The 19,179-nt window shown below is 34.7% G+C and overlaps 1 protein-coding gene across 1 annotated transcript in view; it reads right to left on the minus strand.

Moving 5' to 3' along the window:
* The window catches only part of dnr1 (E3 ubiquitin-protein ligase defense repressor 1), a 62,086-nt gene extending 43,264 nt beyond the window's left edge, over positions 1-18,822 (minus strand). The window contains exon 1 of the mRNA XM_088269253.1: positions 18,489-18,822. Coding sequence (XP_088125379.1) covers positions 18,489-18,575 — 87 coding nt within the window. The 5' untranslated portion in view covers positions 18,576-18,822. The remainder of the gene's footprint in view (positions 1-18,488) is intronic.
* Positions 18,823-19,179: the final 357 nt, after the last annotated feature.

A 19,179-nucleotide genomic window follows, 5' to 3' on the forward strand; every position in this document is an offset into this window, starting at 1 on the left:
TACATTGTAGATAGCAGTCACAAGTCCCAACGCTCGATACTAAACAAGATATTAGTCACGATATGATCAGCTGGGCGCAGAACCATTCTGTTGGCAGGCAGAGAACGCGAGGCGAGATTCAATTGACTTTTAAAAAATCGGGCAGATTGCAAGAATGGAAAATTTTCACTGACATCATACTTCAAGATATATAAAAAAAAACGTCTTGGTCCGGAGCGATATTATATAATAATAAAGGCACTTCGGTAATTTGGCTATACTATCTGACTGCGTGATTGAATTGTGCCCTCTGTGGTTTTTTGACTTAGAGACTAGAATATCACATCAGCGATATCATTTTGGAAAATCTACTACGTTTTTAAGTAGATTTTTCTGACTACGTTTGCCTCATAAATTTGTTTAAAACGTTCTTTCCTCATTCATACGTTCGACATGTCCAAACCATCTCAACACACCTTTCTCAATTTTATCTATAGTGCTTTTATCAGCCTTGCATTATTTCCTTGTTACACCATTCGAACATCTATCCTATATCGTTTTGCCGCACATTCGTCTGAGGGATCGCATTTCGAGAAGACACAATCTGACTCTAATAATTATTTTACAATGATTATTTTAAGAATAATTTTATAAGAGACTTTTAGAAAACTCGACAATCTCAAATTTAAGGTTGGAAACTTCAAATTTGAGATTGTCGAGTTATGTTATCTTTCATATATTGGCGTGCTCTTTTCCCAGCAAATAATTGAATGGAAACCCGTGGCCACGATTAAACTCGCAGAATTATCGTTGCGATACTTTTAATTCGCGATAAAAACAAAGTAGGTAGGTCGGTTAGCGCTACGGCTGAACTGAGGCGAAAGTACCGAGAACCAGGCGGATCATGGGTGTAAAGATGACGGCGACGTGCTCGAAGTCATGAACGCTTACATGTACAAAAATCATTACAGGAGTAAAATGATGTATGGTAAATCCCCCTATAACGTTGATATAACTTCCACGTTATCGGGGGGAACGTTGTAGGGGTTTAATGTTTTTAAATTATGTTTTATTGTTCCTTATGGGACACGAGTTTACTCTTGCGGTATACGGCTGTCCAAACTTAAAACACAGTAAGGGACTTTTTTTGGTAGTACGTTTTTTTTGCATTTTCGGACTAATCTACTTAGTCCAAAAATGCAAAAAAAAACATACTACAAAAAAATGTCCCTTACTGTGTTTTGAGTTTGGACAGCCGTATACGCATCGAAAATTGAAGTAAGTTCACTGTCACTGTATAAAGAAAAATCAAAGCAAACACTTTTGTAGGAAAAGTGGCAAATTAAAAACCTTACGCGAATTTTAAATTGTGTTTTTTGACTAACGGGAATGACTTTACCGAATATACGAATCAACTGCTTTATACGGGGGACCACCATTATAGGAAAAAATGCCGCAAACGTTATAGAGGAAAACCTTATAATATTTTTAAATTTTAAATTACAAGTTTTTAATGTATATATCCATCCCTGAAGATTACAAGGTTCTTGCTTCCGTTAAAAGGAGAAAAATACCAAAAAATAAAAAATGGTTAAACAAAAAGTCCTAATTTTATTCTATAAAATGTGCCACAAAGTATCTGCAAAAGAAAATCAGGAAATTATTTTTTTTATTTATATAGATGAAGTGTATATATATTTATGTGTGAATACAACCTTATCACAATACGGCTGTCCAAACTTAAAACACAGTAAGGGACATTTTTTTTGTAGTACCTTTTTTTTGCATTTTTGGACTAAGTAGAATCTACTTAGTCCAAAAATGCAAAAAAAACGTACTACAAAAAAAATGTCCCTTACTGTGTTTTGAGTTTGGACAGCCGAATATATGTTTTGTTTTAATGAAAAAAGGATTTGGCTTCATCTGACTATGGCGATGATGACTTAAGCGAAGTAATATTTGATTCGTTTGATCCTTATTTATTAATAATAAATAATAATAAAACCCTTATCCGCACCCCAATGGTGCATAGGGCACTGCGTCATATAAACGCAGAGTTATCTTGATCGTTTACACATGAAGGAAAGGTGATCAGCCCTCCGCTTCAGGTACCAGTCCAGGGTAATATTGAATAAATATTACAGTGAAAAAATCACTTATATTTATTTGACCCCCCTGGGAATCGAACCCGGGACCTCCAGAACGGTAGCCGAGCGTGCTGACCATTACACTACGGAGGCGGACAGAAATTACATTTTATTAATACAAAATAAAATAAAAAGTTTAGTACAGGGTTTCCCCATCTTGGCTACATACGTCCTTGTATCTATAAGACAATATTTGAGCGATGACGACGAGAATATTCGCGGCACTTTTTGTTCAAGTGCGGTTGCTACGCGAGAAACCAACCTATCATACGTGTCTTTCATTTGTTATTCAAAGATTATCTAAAATAACTGCCGTCCGCCTCCGTGGTGTAATGGTTAGCACGTTTAGCTACCGTGCTGGGGCTACCGGTTACCGTCTACCAATGGTTAGAAATAGTGAGAGTGATATGATCTTTAGAAAAAGACTAAAAACACATTTGTTTGCTAAATCATTTCCATCATAATATTTTCCCCAATTCATTCACAGTGAAGCGCCCTTGAGGTATTATTTTACGAAAATGGCGCTATATAAGTCATCCAAATTTATTATTATTTATTATTACCGGGTTCGATTCCCAGGGGGGGCAAAAATAAATATTAGTGATTTTACACTCTAATAGTTATTTGGACACCCTGGACTGGTACCTGAAGCGCAGGAGTGATCACCTTGCCTTCACGTGAGTAACGATCATGAAAACACTGCGTCAATGCGATGCAGTGCCCTATGCACTACTAGGAAAGGATAACCCAATGGTGCATAGGACACTACAAAGTATTGATGCAGTATTATCTTGATCGTTAGTTACATGAATGCAAGGTAATGACTCCTGCGCTTCAGCGACCAGTTCAGGGTAGTATGAAATAAATATTAGAGCGTAAAATCACTAATATTTATATTCACCCCCTTGGGAATGGAACCTGGGACCTCCAGCACGGTAGTTAAACACGCTAACCATTACAAGATGGAGGCGGACAAAGGCGGAAAATTTGTAATGTTCTTAAACTGTAACGATACGACAAGGTTAAACATAAAGGTACTTTAAAAATAAAATAAAACAATATGCATTTATGTATAAGTATACCTAGTATGTCTAGCTGGAAAAAACCGTCTAGCTGTCTGGACCATTCTGTTGCCAGGTCTAAAAGGCGTGGTTTTCATTTATCTCGTACGTAAATCATAGCGAAAAAAAACTAGCAACACTTCTTGAGATATAAATAAATAAATCACTCAGGTACGTAGGTACCCTTCGTTTGGTATAGCTAACTACATAATTCAATGCTATTAGCCGCGTTATATAAATAGAATTACTTGAAGCGGTACAAGACCTTGCCATTAGGATAATCTGTGTAAAAACAAAACCCTCGTTATTTTTTATGAAAAAATAAGTATTGCCAGATAAGAAAAAGGTGACATTTTGCACTTATAAGTGAGTACCTCTACCCATCACAGGTAGTCACAGGTAGAAAATGGTTTTAGTGTCTACTAGTAAGGTTGTAAATCATTCGAATAATGCATACAAATAAACACATGAATATTTGCCGAAATAACACGTTATTACGAAAGTAAACATAACTGGCGCTTCAAAAGCAACAAAGGGTAGGTGTATCAATTTTAGCTCAAAAGCTGTGAGGAGTTTTCTAGCATCCTAATAAAATAAAATGAATGTATATAAACGCAAACGTATATAAACTATGTACTTTAATTAAGAGTGCATCATTTATTTATGATTGGGAGAGAGAATGACATACCAGCAGATGTAAAGGGAAACCTAATATCGCTCACTCCTTTCAAGAACGTCATAAATCAAAAATCGTCCATTTTCAGTTGTGCATGTTTTCGGAATGCCTAGAAAATGTACTATATCCCAGCAAAAGAGGCATATTTTTAACTTAATATTTACCCGTTACAGGGCAGAAAGTGTTGTTTTTGCATTTTGAAGAAAATGTATTGTTTAATTATTTTTTAAATATACTAAATATTTTTCAAATGATGAAAAAACCTTCAGGTTTTACCTAAAAAGATGTATTGCACAGTAAAAAGTTCAATAAGTGGCTTGATATTTATTTTTAATACATTGTATTATATTTTTAAACTTTAAAAACGTTCTCCTGAAAAATCAAGTTTTTTGATTTATGACGTTCTTGAAAGGAGTGAGCGATATGTTTCAACGGCCATGTGGGTAACGACATAAAAAAACATATGAAGTAAGTACCTACAAAGAAGTCACCAATCTTTTAACATTTGAATCCATGGAATGATCGTATTTCTTACTGTAGTAAACACTAAAATATTCTCATTTCCCGCCATAAATATTGCGAAGAAAAAGAACGGCGCTAAATTTTTAAAAGCAAACAAAACGCGGTTCAGTGATTTTTATCGCACGGTTGCGATTACCGGCTGCTGTTACCTCAGAACTGGTTAGAATTGAATAAGCCACGTGGATCCGAAATCTCTAAAGACGTATCAAATTTGATAGAAGCTTGTACAATATGTTTACTATACCGACCGTTTTGTAATTTCAGCGGTGGACTTTGGAACCGACAAGGAAAACCATATTATTTTTATATCGGAAATCCCTCGCGAAGGTTAGGCTATAATTATTTTTTCTATATGTGAGTCAAGTGAATGTGGGACTAATTGTTTAATGATTGGGTGTCCGTTAGAGGTTATTTTCGCCTGGCCAAAAAAAATGGATTTCTTCTTCAGTAGGTCAGAATACAATGCGAGAAAAAAACGCCCAAATATTGTCGTCAGGCAACAATAGACACAATACACAATGGATCTGCGTCACAGTGCGAGATCTAGAAAGACTGGATAGAGAGACAATAAAAAAAAATTAAAAATAAAAACGGTTGGCTTAAAATCTTAATATTTTTTTCTGATTATAATAAAATAATTATCATTTAGTTTTTTCCACGTGAATTTTATTTGACCAGAAACCGGGTTTCGCCGTAACCGACATCATCAGACTGGTGACAAATCACCAGACTTCACAAATGAAATTCATGTGGAAAAAACTACATAGTTGTTATATTATAAGAAATGTCAGCACAAAACTTAAATTCTTCTATAATCAAAATGTAACTTTGTTACATTTTAATAATAGAAGTTTTAACTATATTATTAAAACAAAGTTACATTTTAATTATGAAATGTAAAATCACAAAGTTAGTGCTTCAAATATAAATTATATTAAATTCTTCTTCTTCCAATAGGCCGTTTTTTGACGAAAGTTTTGATAAGATGGAGGTCAAATAATGTAATAATAGAAGGAGAACCTTGGTTAAATCTGTTTCTATACGCAGATAAAGCGGAAGGTTCGATCTAATATTAATTAATTACATATCTTGAAATCTGGCTAATCAATAAGGTATTTCATATCAAGGTTTAGATTATTATGTGATTGCATGTGTTTGAGTCATTAAAATATGGTGTATCCAAAAAAAATGTTGGAACTACCGGAAACAAGCTTGCTTCTTACCATGATATTACGATGATAAAATCATATTTAAAAAATATATATATGTATTTCGTAAAATGAGAAACTGTCGAAACGGAGAAAGTATATAATAATACAAAAAATTACTCTATTTAATGTTCCATTCTAATTCAAAATAGCAGTTGTCATCCAAAAAGTGAAAAAATTAAAATTATATGGCCCGAAACGTGCGTAACTTTTGTGCCCCACCTGTACAAATATTCGACTACAATAACATTGCCCGCATGCGGAGTGGAGACCGGCAAACGATAGTAAGACTTAAACACATGTGCGTATAGTTCAAAATCGCTTGCGTCATATTATCAAGTATGACATTATTGAATTACGTTGCCAGAATGGACTTTGGACCGTGGGTTTCGAATGGGAACGACATTCAAGCGAATATAGCACTTACTGGGTTCGCGTAACGCGTATTTTGGTTTGTAGGACTCGGTTTTATACGGCTTTTTAGTGGTCTCGATACCTGGCTCGCATCTAGGCGTTGAAAATTCGCCATTTTAGCGGGATCCGCGCAAAAAAGGCATCTGTCAGATTGAACTCACTATAGAGATGTTGTGATTTTTCTTGCGTTAGATTGACTTTTTTGTGCGTGAGTCACAACGCTTGTCTACACGGTTACGAATACGTTAGCTGATGGACTTTGGACCCAGCTCAAACGATGCAACAATGAAGTATGTAATTTTATAGTGGGCGAGGTAGGAGTATGGTATACCACACTTTCTTAAAATAAATTAATTTTGAATATGGATCTGCCAGGCGTCGACATTTGTAATGATCGCTATAGTTGTTTCGAATTAGCCGAATTAAACTTAAAAAGCGTTTTATAATGATTTCAACCACCTAATCTAGAAATATAATCTACCTTAATGATTTTTATCGAATTACACGAGTAGACATGAGTTACAAATATGTACATTCACCAATACAATTATTCAATAGTTTTAAACTTTTAAAATCCGATGGAATCAATCATGCTTCTTACGGTTGATTTTTATTTTTACATTTTTTTACTTTGGTTTACACTATTGTTAATATTTTCATAATATTTTTGTATTTTTTCAAGCGATAATTTTTAACAACATAAATTATAACAGAATTTGAAGATTCCTGAATCTCGACTAACGATGCTGAATTTCGCTTTGAAATTTATAGTATTTTTAAAACATGTCATAAAACAAGACCTCTGATACAATTTTCTATGTTGATAAACATAGATTAAAATAAATAATAGTTTTATTAAATAGCTCGTTCGTTGGAAGGGATGTGTGAAAGAGAAGTCCGCTAGACATTGTAGGAATTATTGATATTGGTACGTGCAAATAGGTGACTGAAAATCACACTCATTAATCCCTACGTCTCTTTAGTGCAAACTATAATACAATAGGTAATTTATCACAATTTTTTACACTATTAATCTTTATAGTATCCATTAATTTTTTTTTAAATGTTTTTATTTAAGGGTGCTGATTTTACGAGCATAAAGAACAATTTTAAATAAATGTATTTAATCACGAATCAAATCTGAAGCATTAAGGCTTATGTATTAAATGTTAAACACAGATTTTTTCAATCTACTAAGTTGTATTTTTTTGTTAAAAAATACGTAAAAATCAATTTTGTGAATATTGTTTCGGCTAGTTTTGGCATTTTCAAACGAATGTCATGTGTTTGTATGTGAATGTTATGTGTTTTTTAAAAATAAAATACAACTTAGTAGACTTAAAAAAATCAGTGTTTGATTTAACATTAATAACATAAATTAAAATGGAATTCTACAAATTAAACGCCAAATCTATAAGTAAAAAAAGCATTTAGGCGTCTGAAAGACCTAAGCACCTAAGCAAATGAAAACTAGAACATTTTTTTTAAATATATCAAGACAAACGGAGAAAAAAAGGTTGACAGTCGCTCCATATTCACACGGTGAGCACGTGCTCGAGCGAGACGGAGCTAACGGCCGAGCGCTTGGTTAGAACGCGACAAAAGTATGTACGGAGATCTGCCACTACGTGAGCACGTGCTCTAGAACGGACTTTGGACTTTGTACCAGTCACGAAAGTGGCCAACAATAGCGCTGGTGCGAGCGAGATCGGTATACGAAAACATCACTCCCTTCCGCCGCAGGTTCGAGCGGGACGGTCGTATTTCGATTCTATTTCCTCTCCAGCTATTCTGGGCACGTTCGAGTGCGACGGCGATATACAGGTGAGCGGCCGACGACAGCGAGGTAGAAAGGGACAAGGATAAGATTAGCCGGATTTGCCGAATTATTTTATCCGGTGGACCTGATTACAGATTAGCTTAATTTTGTGCGTGTATGGTCAAGTAACAGAGAAACAAAACAGATAGAGTACCTACAAACAATAGCAAATAATAAAATATCACTACCTATTTCTTTCAACTACCTACATTAAAAAGGCGGGTACTTAATTACATATACCTAAACGGCGATTGCATTGATATTTTTCGCGGTTGGCAATGCTTTCTAAATTTAAAAATTAGACTGGAAGTTTATGGTACAGAGGGCCAATAATTCGGCGGGAAATTACAGAATTAAATATATGCTATTACCTCTTCAGTATTGTATGACTTTAATATTTTTTTAGTGACATCGATAAAATCGCAATTGTTTTCATTGTGACGATATGTTAGTGAGCCTATGGTCTGTCACTTCTCTGTAGCACGCCTAAAGTGCTTACTTATTTTGGAGGTTATGATAGAAGAATGTCCAATTTACGGAGTTAATGAAATCAATGAAAAATAACTATTTTTACGTTTTAGAAATATCAACACATGAAGAAGAATTTGGAAGGCTGGGTATTTACAAAATTAAGAAAATTAAGAAAGGTGTGTTGAGATGGTTTGGACATGTAGAACGAATGAGTGAGGAAAGAACGGTAAAACAAAATTATGAGGCGAATGTTAGCGGGAAAAGAAGCAGAGGAAGACCGAGAAAAACATGGCACGATCAGGTATGCCAAATACTTGAAAGTGGTCAGGTTAGGAGTCGTAACAATCGGCGGGTATGTATGAGGAGATGCATGAACGTGGAAGAGGCGAAGAATGTTTGCAAGGACAGAGTGGTGTGGCGCTCTATTCTCTCTGCCTACCCCTGCGGGGAAGCGGCGTGATGGTTAGTTAGTTAGTTAGTTTTATTTACATGGCTCACGACCTGTCAACGGCTATTTTTACTTCTTTTATTAATATTTATAAAGAATGATTTGTAAAAAACTATTACTTAATAAAACTTGTAACGATTATGTTTTTTGGAAATATTTATTATTTATAACTATAAAAGTAAACTAAAATAATATTTATAACTATAAAACTAAACTAAATATAATAATAATAATAATAAAACCCTTATCTGCACCCCAATGGTGCATAGGGCACTGCGTAATACAAATGCAGTGTAATCTTGATCTACACATGAAGGAAAGGTGATCAGCCCTCCGCTTCAGGTACCAGTCCAGGGTAGTATTGAATAAATTGTACAGTGAAAAAATCACTACTATTTATTTTTTCCCCCCTGGGAATCGAACCCGGGACCTCCAGAACGGTAGCCGAGCGTGCTGACCATTACACTACGGAGATGGACAACATCTTTTTTAATAAGGATAACATATTTTTTATTAAAAATTAAAGTTTTAAATGTTATATTCGATTTGCACTTGCGAGAAATTATCAGAGCGAGTCTCTAATATTCACACAAAGCATTGAACGAGAGGCTTTTGACATTGGTTCGGGGTTCGAACCGGTTTACATGAACACCCACGGAAAAGGTACGCCACTTACCCACCGTGTTACGAGCCGCGATAAAAACAACATCACAAAAGAATCACCATAGGTTATGATATAAAAAAAAAAAAAAACATCATAGTGCCCACGTAAACTAGGCCCGGTCGCGATGATAACGACAGTGCGTCTTATCTCGTCAGTAAAATTGTATACTTAAGGACTGCCGACAGAAAGTCTATGATATTCTTTATCTCTGCTTTAGATTTGAAAAAAATTAAAATGTGGTGGAAAAGTAACATTTAAAAAATATATTTTTTGATTGGGAGTTTGCCCGGGATGAGGTGACGAGGTCCCGGGTTCGATTCCCAGGGGGGGGGTCAAATAAATATAAGTGTTTTCTTTCACTCTAATATTTATTCAATATCACCCTGGACTCGTTGGTACCTGAAGCGGAGGGCCTTTCCTTCATGTGTCACGATCAAGATAACACCGCGTTTATATGATGCGGTGCCCTATGCACCATTGGGGTGCGGTTAAGGATTTGAAGTAGAGGAAGTGAAGGGCATAAACTTTTTGTATCGACTCAAAGAAAGATGATTAGGACATCGAATACACACGGGAGTGAAGTTGTGGCATTGGTATGGCATTTACTTTGTAGATAAAGATGATGTTTTAAATTTACAAATACACATAACACTCGTATTAGACCAATTTCGAGTTTATTAATGTAAACACGACCAGTTTCGAGGACAACGGATGTTCTTGAAACGAACCATGTTTACGTTTAAAAGCTCTCAACCGCATTCCCGGATCCGATACAGAAGCTCTACGCTTCCTGCCAGACCACTCTCATGAAGCAGATTTTTAATATAAAAGGATAAGTAAAAGTCAAACAAAATGTATCCCGATTTCAGTATAAATTTACATTGATGGCTTTCAATATCCCTGTAACTGGCAATCTACATAAATACAAATTCGGAAAACCATAATTGAGATTCTAGAAGTGTCCCGTGTAGGCATAGTGGCAGTGTTTATATTATATTACAAAAAAATTGTGTTATACGAGTGTTTTATCTTTATTTTATTATTATTACAAAGCAAAACTATCGCGGAAGCTAAACTGGCAGTGCACAACGGAGTCCTGGTTCCAACTCTAATGTATGGAAGTGAAACATGGAGTTGGCAAAAGAAGGATGAAAGTAGACTGAATGCAGTCGAAATGCGATCTCTCAGAAGAATGTGTAACAAAACGATGTATGATAGATGTGCGAATAGTGAAATAAGGAAGGAATGCAAAGCTGAGATAAGCATTATCGATAAAATTAAGAAAGGTGTGTTGAGATGGTTTGGACATGTAGAACGAATGAGTGAGGAAAGAACGGTAAAACAAAATTATGAGGCGAATGTTAGCGGGAAAAGAAGCAGAGGAAGACCGAGAAAAACATGGCACGATCAGATATGCCAAATACTTGAAAGTGGTCAGGTTAGGAGTCGTAGCAATCGGCGGGTATGTATGAGGAGATGCATGAACGTGGAAGAGGCGAAGAATGTTTGCAAGGACAGAGTGGTGTGGCGCTCTATTCTCTCTGCCTACCCCTGCGGGGAAGCGGCGTGATGGTTAGTTAGTTAGTTAGTTAGTTAAAACTATCGCGCCCACGATACTCCAAACAAAGAATAACGATTAAAGGATTATTACACGTTACTTTGTGACAGGCTTCCGAGAAAGCGATTATAACGTGTCTGTTAAAATTGGCATAAAACAAAGAAACGCGATAGTTTACGATGTCTTAGACTGAAAAATCAAACTAATTGATGGAACAAATTAATAAAAAATGAATCTAGGAAATACGAGAAAGCCAAGAAGAGGTAGTATAATTTGTCCTGTTGTTTTGAAAATTGATTTTTAAGGTAGACCAATTTACTTTCTTACTAATATAAACAAGTCACAATAAAATCGTATATAAAATCATAAATAAAATAGTGACGGAAGTGGATTCTGTATTGCTCCCAAGCAAGACTCCACTGTCAGACCTCGTGTTATAAATTAGTATCATATCGACGGTTTGACGATGATGGATTTTTTCCCTATCGAATTTCTTGGTCATTGTCAATGCCAACAGAAATTATTTATTGCTCGAAATTGTCTACATTATAATACATACGGCACTTTTTATTTCGTTGATTGAGAATCATTACTCTAACATATCGCCAAGACGAGATGTAGAACTAATGTTTTAAATTCCATGACATCATTAATTTTATTTGAGTCGTTTATAAAACTCTCTACTTAGGATAAAAAAAAATACCGGAGCGTACCGAATTTGTGAATACTATAATAAATAAGTGAAAGTTCGCTGTAAATTTGCCGATATTTTCTTTTAAAAGTTAAGTAAAATATTATATAATAATGTTTACTTGGTAATTATGATACAAACTTATTATCTGCGAGTGGAGAAATGGGTGTTTATTGTTTGTAAATAAAACGACGAGTGTTATTTTACAACAAATTTAGCATTTTATGAAAGGGGATTTTTTGAAATACTCACTTATGCAAGCATAAATGTCATCTTTTTACGTAATGATATCATACAAATCGTTACGTAGAGACTGACTCAAGTCAATAGGAAAACGAGCGAGGAAAAAGTTACAACCCGTAAAAGTACGTCTTCTTCCTGGCTTTATCCCAACTTATCATATTGGTATATTGTTAACTTCAGCTATCCTCGTCCTCAGGTTGTAGGTCCTTTTATCATATACAACGTCACCTAGGTCATGCCTTCGAATCATGTTATCTTTCTGTAGCATCCTAGAATTTTTGGCCTCTAGATGTCTTTCGAGGAAGATCCATGGCGATCGCCTGGTTTACAATATGTTCAGGTTCTTTGCGTCCTACGTGCCCATACCACTTCAATTGCCTTTCTTTTTCCAACCCGCAAAAGTACCTTTTTGTAAAATAAACAAAAGTCCGAGGCTACGATCTTGATTTGCTTTCATGCGTGTCATAATGAGCATATTCAATTGTTGAGCGTTAAATTGTTATTGCATAGCTCCCACCAACACCAGTCAGCAGTCGTCCGGAGTAAAGGTCACAAAACGGAGACCGGTTTATTGTGCCCATGTAATAAATGTTTATTCGAATACAAATTTGTTGTTTTCCGCAAATTTCTGGCCAGCTAATATCACATGCGACACACCTCCGAATCACCCACCGAAAATTGTTCGGGATCAAAGTTTGACAATTCTGTTACTAACAATATTTGAGAAAAAAGCATTAGACAGTCGTGTAATAAGTTAATATTTTTGGGCTATTTTTTCGACTTTTAAGCAAAAAAAAAAGTGAAATGGTTAATGAAAAAATAAGCAGGACGAAATGAAGAGAAAAAAATCCTTAATCAGATGCTGTATTCCTGTGGAGAGAGCATGTAAGGATGACCAGTGGCGTGCACAGAGTTTTTAACCAAGGTAGGCAGTAGGGTTGGATAAGGCATAGTAGGCACTGGTCGTGTTTCTATATGGAACCCGAGTAATCCAGGGTAGGCACTGCTTTTCTGCCTTTATAGAATGCACGCCTCTGAGGATGACCGAGATATACAAAGAAGAAACTCGAGAGGGAAAAAATCTTGTCAGGTTTGCCATTCATTCGACCTTACTGGGGTCAGCTAAATAACTAGGTATCGATGTTAATAAAGAAAGCTTTTCATTTCTATTTAAATTATGATCCATCGCTAATTGAAAACTGCAAAGTCTGGTAGTACATCGTTGTCTCACAATCAATCAGCTTCCGCGGGAAATTTTAAACGTCCACGTGACATACCGGCTTCATCATCAATATTGGTGGACATTGAATCATCTCGTGTGGCCAAATGGCTCACCTTCCGACGCTGATACTGATTACTGATAGATTGTGATAGCCCGCGGTACAAAGTTCAAAGACACACTATCCGCTAACCACACATTCCGGATCAGCCGGGACCTGACGATTCGCCACCAAAAGAACGACAATACGTAAATATGGGGAGACAATTCAAGTATTGATGAACGTTTGAAAAATAGACGAGAAACACCTTTGCATACAAAGCGTTCCGCCTAGTAACAAGTATTTCATGATATTGACGAAGAAAATCAAACATTCTACTATTTATTCTATTCGAGTGGCAGTTGTTATACCTCTGGTGACAATTTCAAAGTCTGCAGAGCTCGCAACAGCTGTCGGCAATTTTTGTTAGTTAATTTTACACCAAACCGATTTTTAACAGAGAAATCCATCATCGTATACAAGAGAACATAACAAAATTCATGTGGAACCGATAAACACAGCGTTTGGAGTAAGGTCATTGCAACATATAACGTTTACAAAAATTAACAAGCTGCCTGTCATAAAAAATAGAATCCAAAACTGAATGAACTGAAAAAGTACTTTATGGAAAGATATTCGTGTTAGCGATTAGTTATATTTACTCATTTGTTTCCTAACATACTTCTTACATTATTTTTTTTATATGCCTATTAATTATACCCGTTTATTGATTTATATTTTACATTTTGCCGTGTTAGTTTTGTTTAATTTTCCAAATATTATTTTTACTTTTACTTATTTGTGATTCGGTCTTGTTAACCTTAATCCAATGTCCCAAAATGAGTAATGGAAATTACTCATCGGGAATATTATATGTGTGACTTATGTACGTAATATGTTTTAAAATATACATATAAAATTAAAAAAAAAAAACAAGATATTGTAGTAAACTTACACGAGTAGATTATTCTTTAAAGGCTCAAATATACCCTGACTTAGAACGGCACTTATAGGGTGTTTTAAAAATAAATTTATTCGCAAACTTAGTATGAGGCAATGGTATTATACATTACGCATGCTGGAGTACGGTTTAAGGGTCAATTTCATTAGAGACGCTTCAATCGATGATCAATGGTCACCCGAGATCGGCGCGACCAGCAGACCTATAGACCTTTCTATTAAATTGATATCCCAATGCCGACCGCATCGATGTATGGTACATTTTAATATCCGATCTTCCTCATCCACTTTGAAAATAATTATTAATACATACTCAAATATTACGTATGTTTAACCTTTTCCACTCTGACCATTTGTTCTCGTAATCAGCTACTCTGATCAAAAAAATGCGACGTTTTTCTACCATTAAAATAAATATTATGGTTCCCTAATTTTGGGAGACTCTGTCTGGCAATTCGTATGACCATGTTAATTAAGAATAACTGTATTTATCTGAAAAATTTTTTGGTTAAATATACTTGGGTGATAGAGAAATCAGTTATTAAAGTTATACCTGCGCCGGGCCAGACATTGTGGCCCACGGAGCTGCCTACTAGAAGCATACGGGCCAGAATGTCTGGCCTACAGAATGGTAAGAGTTAAAAATAATGACGATTTTGATAACAACGAAAAAGGTTGAAGAGGGGGTAAGAGCTGTTTCTTATTTTTATTTGTTTAATTTTTATTATCAAAATTTAGAATTAGCTTCACATACGGTGTTTGAAAATGATGCGGAATGCTTCAAAAGACGTGTCACAGTAGATTTTAAGAAATAGTGGTATTTACTAAGTAAAACTAAATGTTGTAAATAAATTATCTGGTCAAATTATAAGCTTAATAATAAAAATGAAAATGTTATTTTCTGGCGTTTCTAATGTGTGTGATTATAATCCAGGATTCGGACCTCACATACTAATATAAGAGTTTCTGCTTAGTAAAAAGCTTCTTTACATCTCACCAATAGATGTCTCTAGTGAAGTTCTAGTGATTCAAGAACAAGGTTTCTAAATTAGTTCATATATTTAGAGCTTCCAAGAATTTAAGTAGTGTGGTTGTCAATAACGGGTAGAATTGGTGAATGTTACACGTGTGTAAAGTGATCACTTAAACCAGCCTATGACGGTCGTCAGCCCCGTAAATGCCCAGACTTCTATATTCTTCTTCATCTTTGATGAGATGTCAAAAATAATAAGTAAAACTAAAATTGAAAAAAGTAATGTGTGTACTTCGTTTTTTCAATGCTTGGCTTGGATTGGCATCTTTATATTTTACAATCTGCCGGCATCAACTTTATCCGAACAAAGGAAACGTAAATCGTTATTCCCAAACCTCATTAATCCAAGATAACTATGTATTACTGCCGTACGAATTGTAGGTAGGTCGTATCTAATTGGGATATTATATAATATTTTGGCCAACGTTATAGACGACGAAAACGGACGTATTTTCAACAAAAAATAAATGAAAACATGAGTTTAGAGTCAGATTAAAACACAATTATCTGATTAAAGATACAAATTGTTGCTAAGCGAACGATTCGCGAGTGGGAGCGCGAGCGGTGAAATTCGTGGGGCAAAGTCCACCGCGCGTAGATTTACACCACATTGACGTAATACACGACTCAAATACATAAGACAAACTTTCATTGCTTACTGTATTGTGAATAGTTCAAATATAATTTACAATAAAACATGAATAAATTGACTAGACGTTAACAACAAAGACACAAAATAAACGTACCTAATACGCAATTTTTGATATACTTACGCAATTTCAAAAATGACTCACGAAGCGATTCCCGCTTTTTTCGACTCCGACAAAAAAGTCGATTTGTTTTTTTATATGTGGAGGTCCTAACCAAAAGGTTATATTTCCATTAGAAATGATTTTAAGTAACCAGGAATTCTAGCTTGTAAAATTTATACGGTTTGGTGCAATTTAATGATTTCATATTGGTTCACACAGGATTGGTCACGTTTCGTCGTAACTTTAATTAAGATTTCGATAGAATACAGCGAACAGAACAGATTTGCATTTAAAGGATAAAAGATATGTAACTTTTTGGTGAGGACCTCCACATATTGGTTTTAAAACAAAAAAAGTGGTTTTGCATGACGATTTGGTGGTGTAAAATAACAAGTACAGGTGGTATATTCCAAAGGAACCAGTTGTCGAAGCGTATTGTTAGGAACTCAATACAGCAGGATTTCTTTAATCCGCATCACTGCTAATCCGAATACCTCTGTAATCCGAACGCCCACTCATCCCTTTTAAACACAGGAATATCCAATTGGTTAGCCTAGAATGGGCTTACCAATTGGATATTCCTGTGCCAGAAAAGACGCTTTTACGTAAATTGCGAGACAAAGATTTTTACTTGTCATTAAATAAACCTCGACAAACTAAAATATTTCATTTCTTTAAAAATAATACATTTAAATTTCATAGCACATAAGAATTTGTTTTATTTGAAAAAAATACAATATTGATTCTCTGTACTGTAATCCGAACGCTCCACTAGTCTGAGCAGAGAGTAAATTTTCGGCGTTCGGATTATAGAGGTCCTGCTGTATTACCGATTTTTTCAAACATTTGTTTTTTTTCCGGATAGAAGAATAGTTATCCATACTACGAAGTTATTCATTGGAATAAACGCCATGGTATTTCAAGGTACAAAAAAAAATTAACAAAAGTATTGAAAGACTTGGAAAAGACTATTACATTGTCTTCTTCTTTAATAACATAAATTATCACACAATAAAAAAACCTTTTGACGACATTACTTTTCACCACAAGCGTAGGTTTGGTTCATTGTCCTTGTTATAATCACATCGAACACTTTGTTTTGCACCATTTTAATTTTATTATTTTTGAGCGACATATAATGAATTTAAAAAAAGTAAGTACTGTTGAAACCAGCGGACTGAATAATGTACTTAATAAATAAAAATATGTATCCGAAAAAAATTTTTTTTTCATACACTAATTTTTGTGAGAACGAATTGATATTTATTTTATACATTGACGGTAGGTACTCATATTTAAAAAAAAAGTTTTTGTAATGGTTGAACATCGGAACCTTAAAGATAAAAAAAGGAAGAAGAAAAAACACAATAAAAGCTTTAAACACCTATGCAAATATAATTAAACCTGTCAAACGGGTAATAGGTACTCATTATAGATTAGTTAGGCTCCAAAGAATTTGTTTTTTTTTTTAAATTCATATATTTATAGTGGGCAACAATTATATTCAGACAGTCAAACTTTTTTTATGGTAAATGCATATTTCTCGGTCTAATAAAAAATGCAAAAGTGAATCTACCTTTGACAGATGTGTTTTTAAGATCAAATTCATTACAGCATAAAACCATTTTTAAAATGTGATCTAATCTAAAAAGTGATAAATTACACATTTTTATTTAAAAAAAGACAAATGCTTCTTAAATTTTAATTCTGTTAGAAGCAATACAGTAACCTCCCCTATAACGTTCATTCGTATAAGGTTTTCTACGTGATATTATGGCATCATGTTATAATAATTTTCTAATTAGAAGTCATTTCAAATTACATTGGATGTAGGATTTAATATAGAATCTATTATTTATAGATTTTACGTTCGTGAAGCGATGTATGTAAGTAAAGCTTGGGTAAGAATCCTTACGATATACCGGCGAATTTTTCGTTACCGATACTAAATGAAGGATGAACAGTTTAAAAATGACAATTGCAAAATTAAATTGTTTTAGATTTAATAATAAAAAACTATATTTATAGAGGTAAGTACCGACTTTTCATTATTAAGATTTTGTTGGTAAAATATTATTATTTGTATAAGTCATTAATTGACAAATTACATATGATTTGGGCATCCACTTTTGAAAAAATAAGTATTAATGAGATTGAATATAATGTGTTTTAAAAACTCTAAACGCATATGAAAATTAAAAATACATATATGATTTACCTACCTAGGAACCATCTTATCAATTTACTTCGAAAATAAAGGAAGGTTATTAAAAATTAATTTTTAAAAGGAAAAATAAAGATTTAAAAACAAATGATGTAAAAACAGTTCCCGTTATTGAAAGTGCTATGTGGGCCGCAGAGCCGTGCATTCTATATAGGCAGAAAAGCAGTGCCTACCCTGGATTACTCGCGTTCCATATAGAAACACGACCAGTGCCTACTATGCCTTATCCTTACCCAACCCTACTGCCTACTCTGATTAAAAACTGCGTGCACACCACTGGTGGGCTGTAACAAAGAGAAGTTCGAGGGCGACTCAATAGCTGGAAAATAAAATATAAAAAATATAACAGTCAACAATACCTTTTCTAAGCACTCCTGACCGATGGCCTTTGGGTCGACTTTAATTTCTAAAACCATCGAACTAGGCTGGTTCACTAAGCACCACATTTTGAATGATTTATAATTAGCACTGTAAAAACTATAACTTTATTCACCTCGCACCCTTAAAGTATTTGTAAAAAGTTTTTTGCACGAGTCCTCTCGTTGATTTTACATTTATCGCGTACTCTTTGTGGAAGAAAAACTGAGATCGTTTCGTGGCTACGGCCATACTCCGCAAAGTATCTGACAGAAATGAATTGTCCAATATCTGTCTTCGAGCTGCACGCTCGTGAACAGCTGCGCCATAGAATACATAAAATATAGACTACAAACTTAAAATGTAAGTATCTTTATTTTCAACACCATGTAATCCGTTAGTTTTATTCGATTTAGAGGAAGATAGCACTCTACAAAATTCGCCATATCTCTTTTTAACATTATTATTATAACTCAACGCCGATTGCATTTTAGCTTCATCTCTTCCTTTCTCCGTTATTTTCTATGGGAGAGAAAGAGATACTCTTGACACTAAGAAAATTTTATATTAAGCTTGGAGTTCCTGGTAGCGGTCCTCGGCGGCAAAACAGCATAATGGCGGATTCGCAGATAAGAGCTACCAACTTACACGTCCTAATCAGCCGCCATGCGATCGGGAGCAGGCTGACAGTTA

Source organism: Brachycentrus maculatus, unplaced genomic scaffold (assembly GCF_059751285.1).
Source record: "Brachycentrus maculatus isolate JH-2025_06_01 unplaced genomic scaffold, ASM5975128v1 h1tg000343l, whole genome shotgun sequence".
Classification (NCBI taxonomy): domain Eukaryota; kingdom Metazoa; phylum Arthropoda; class Insecta; order Trichoptera; family Brachycentridae; genus Brachycentrus; species Brachycentrus maculatus.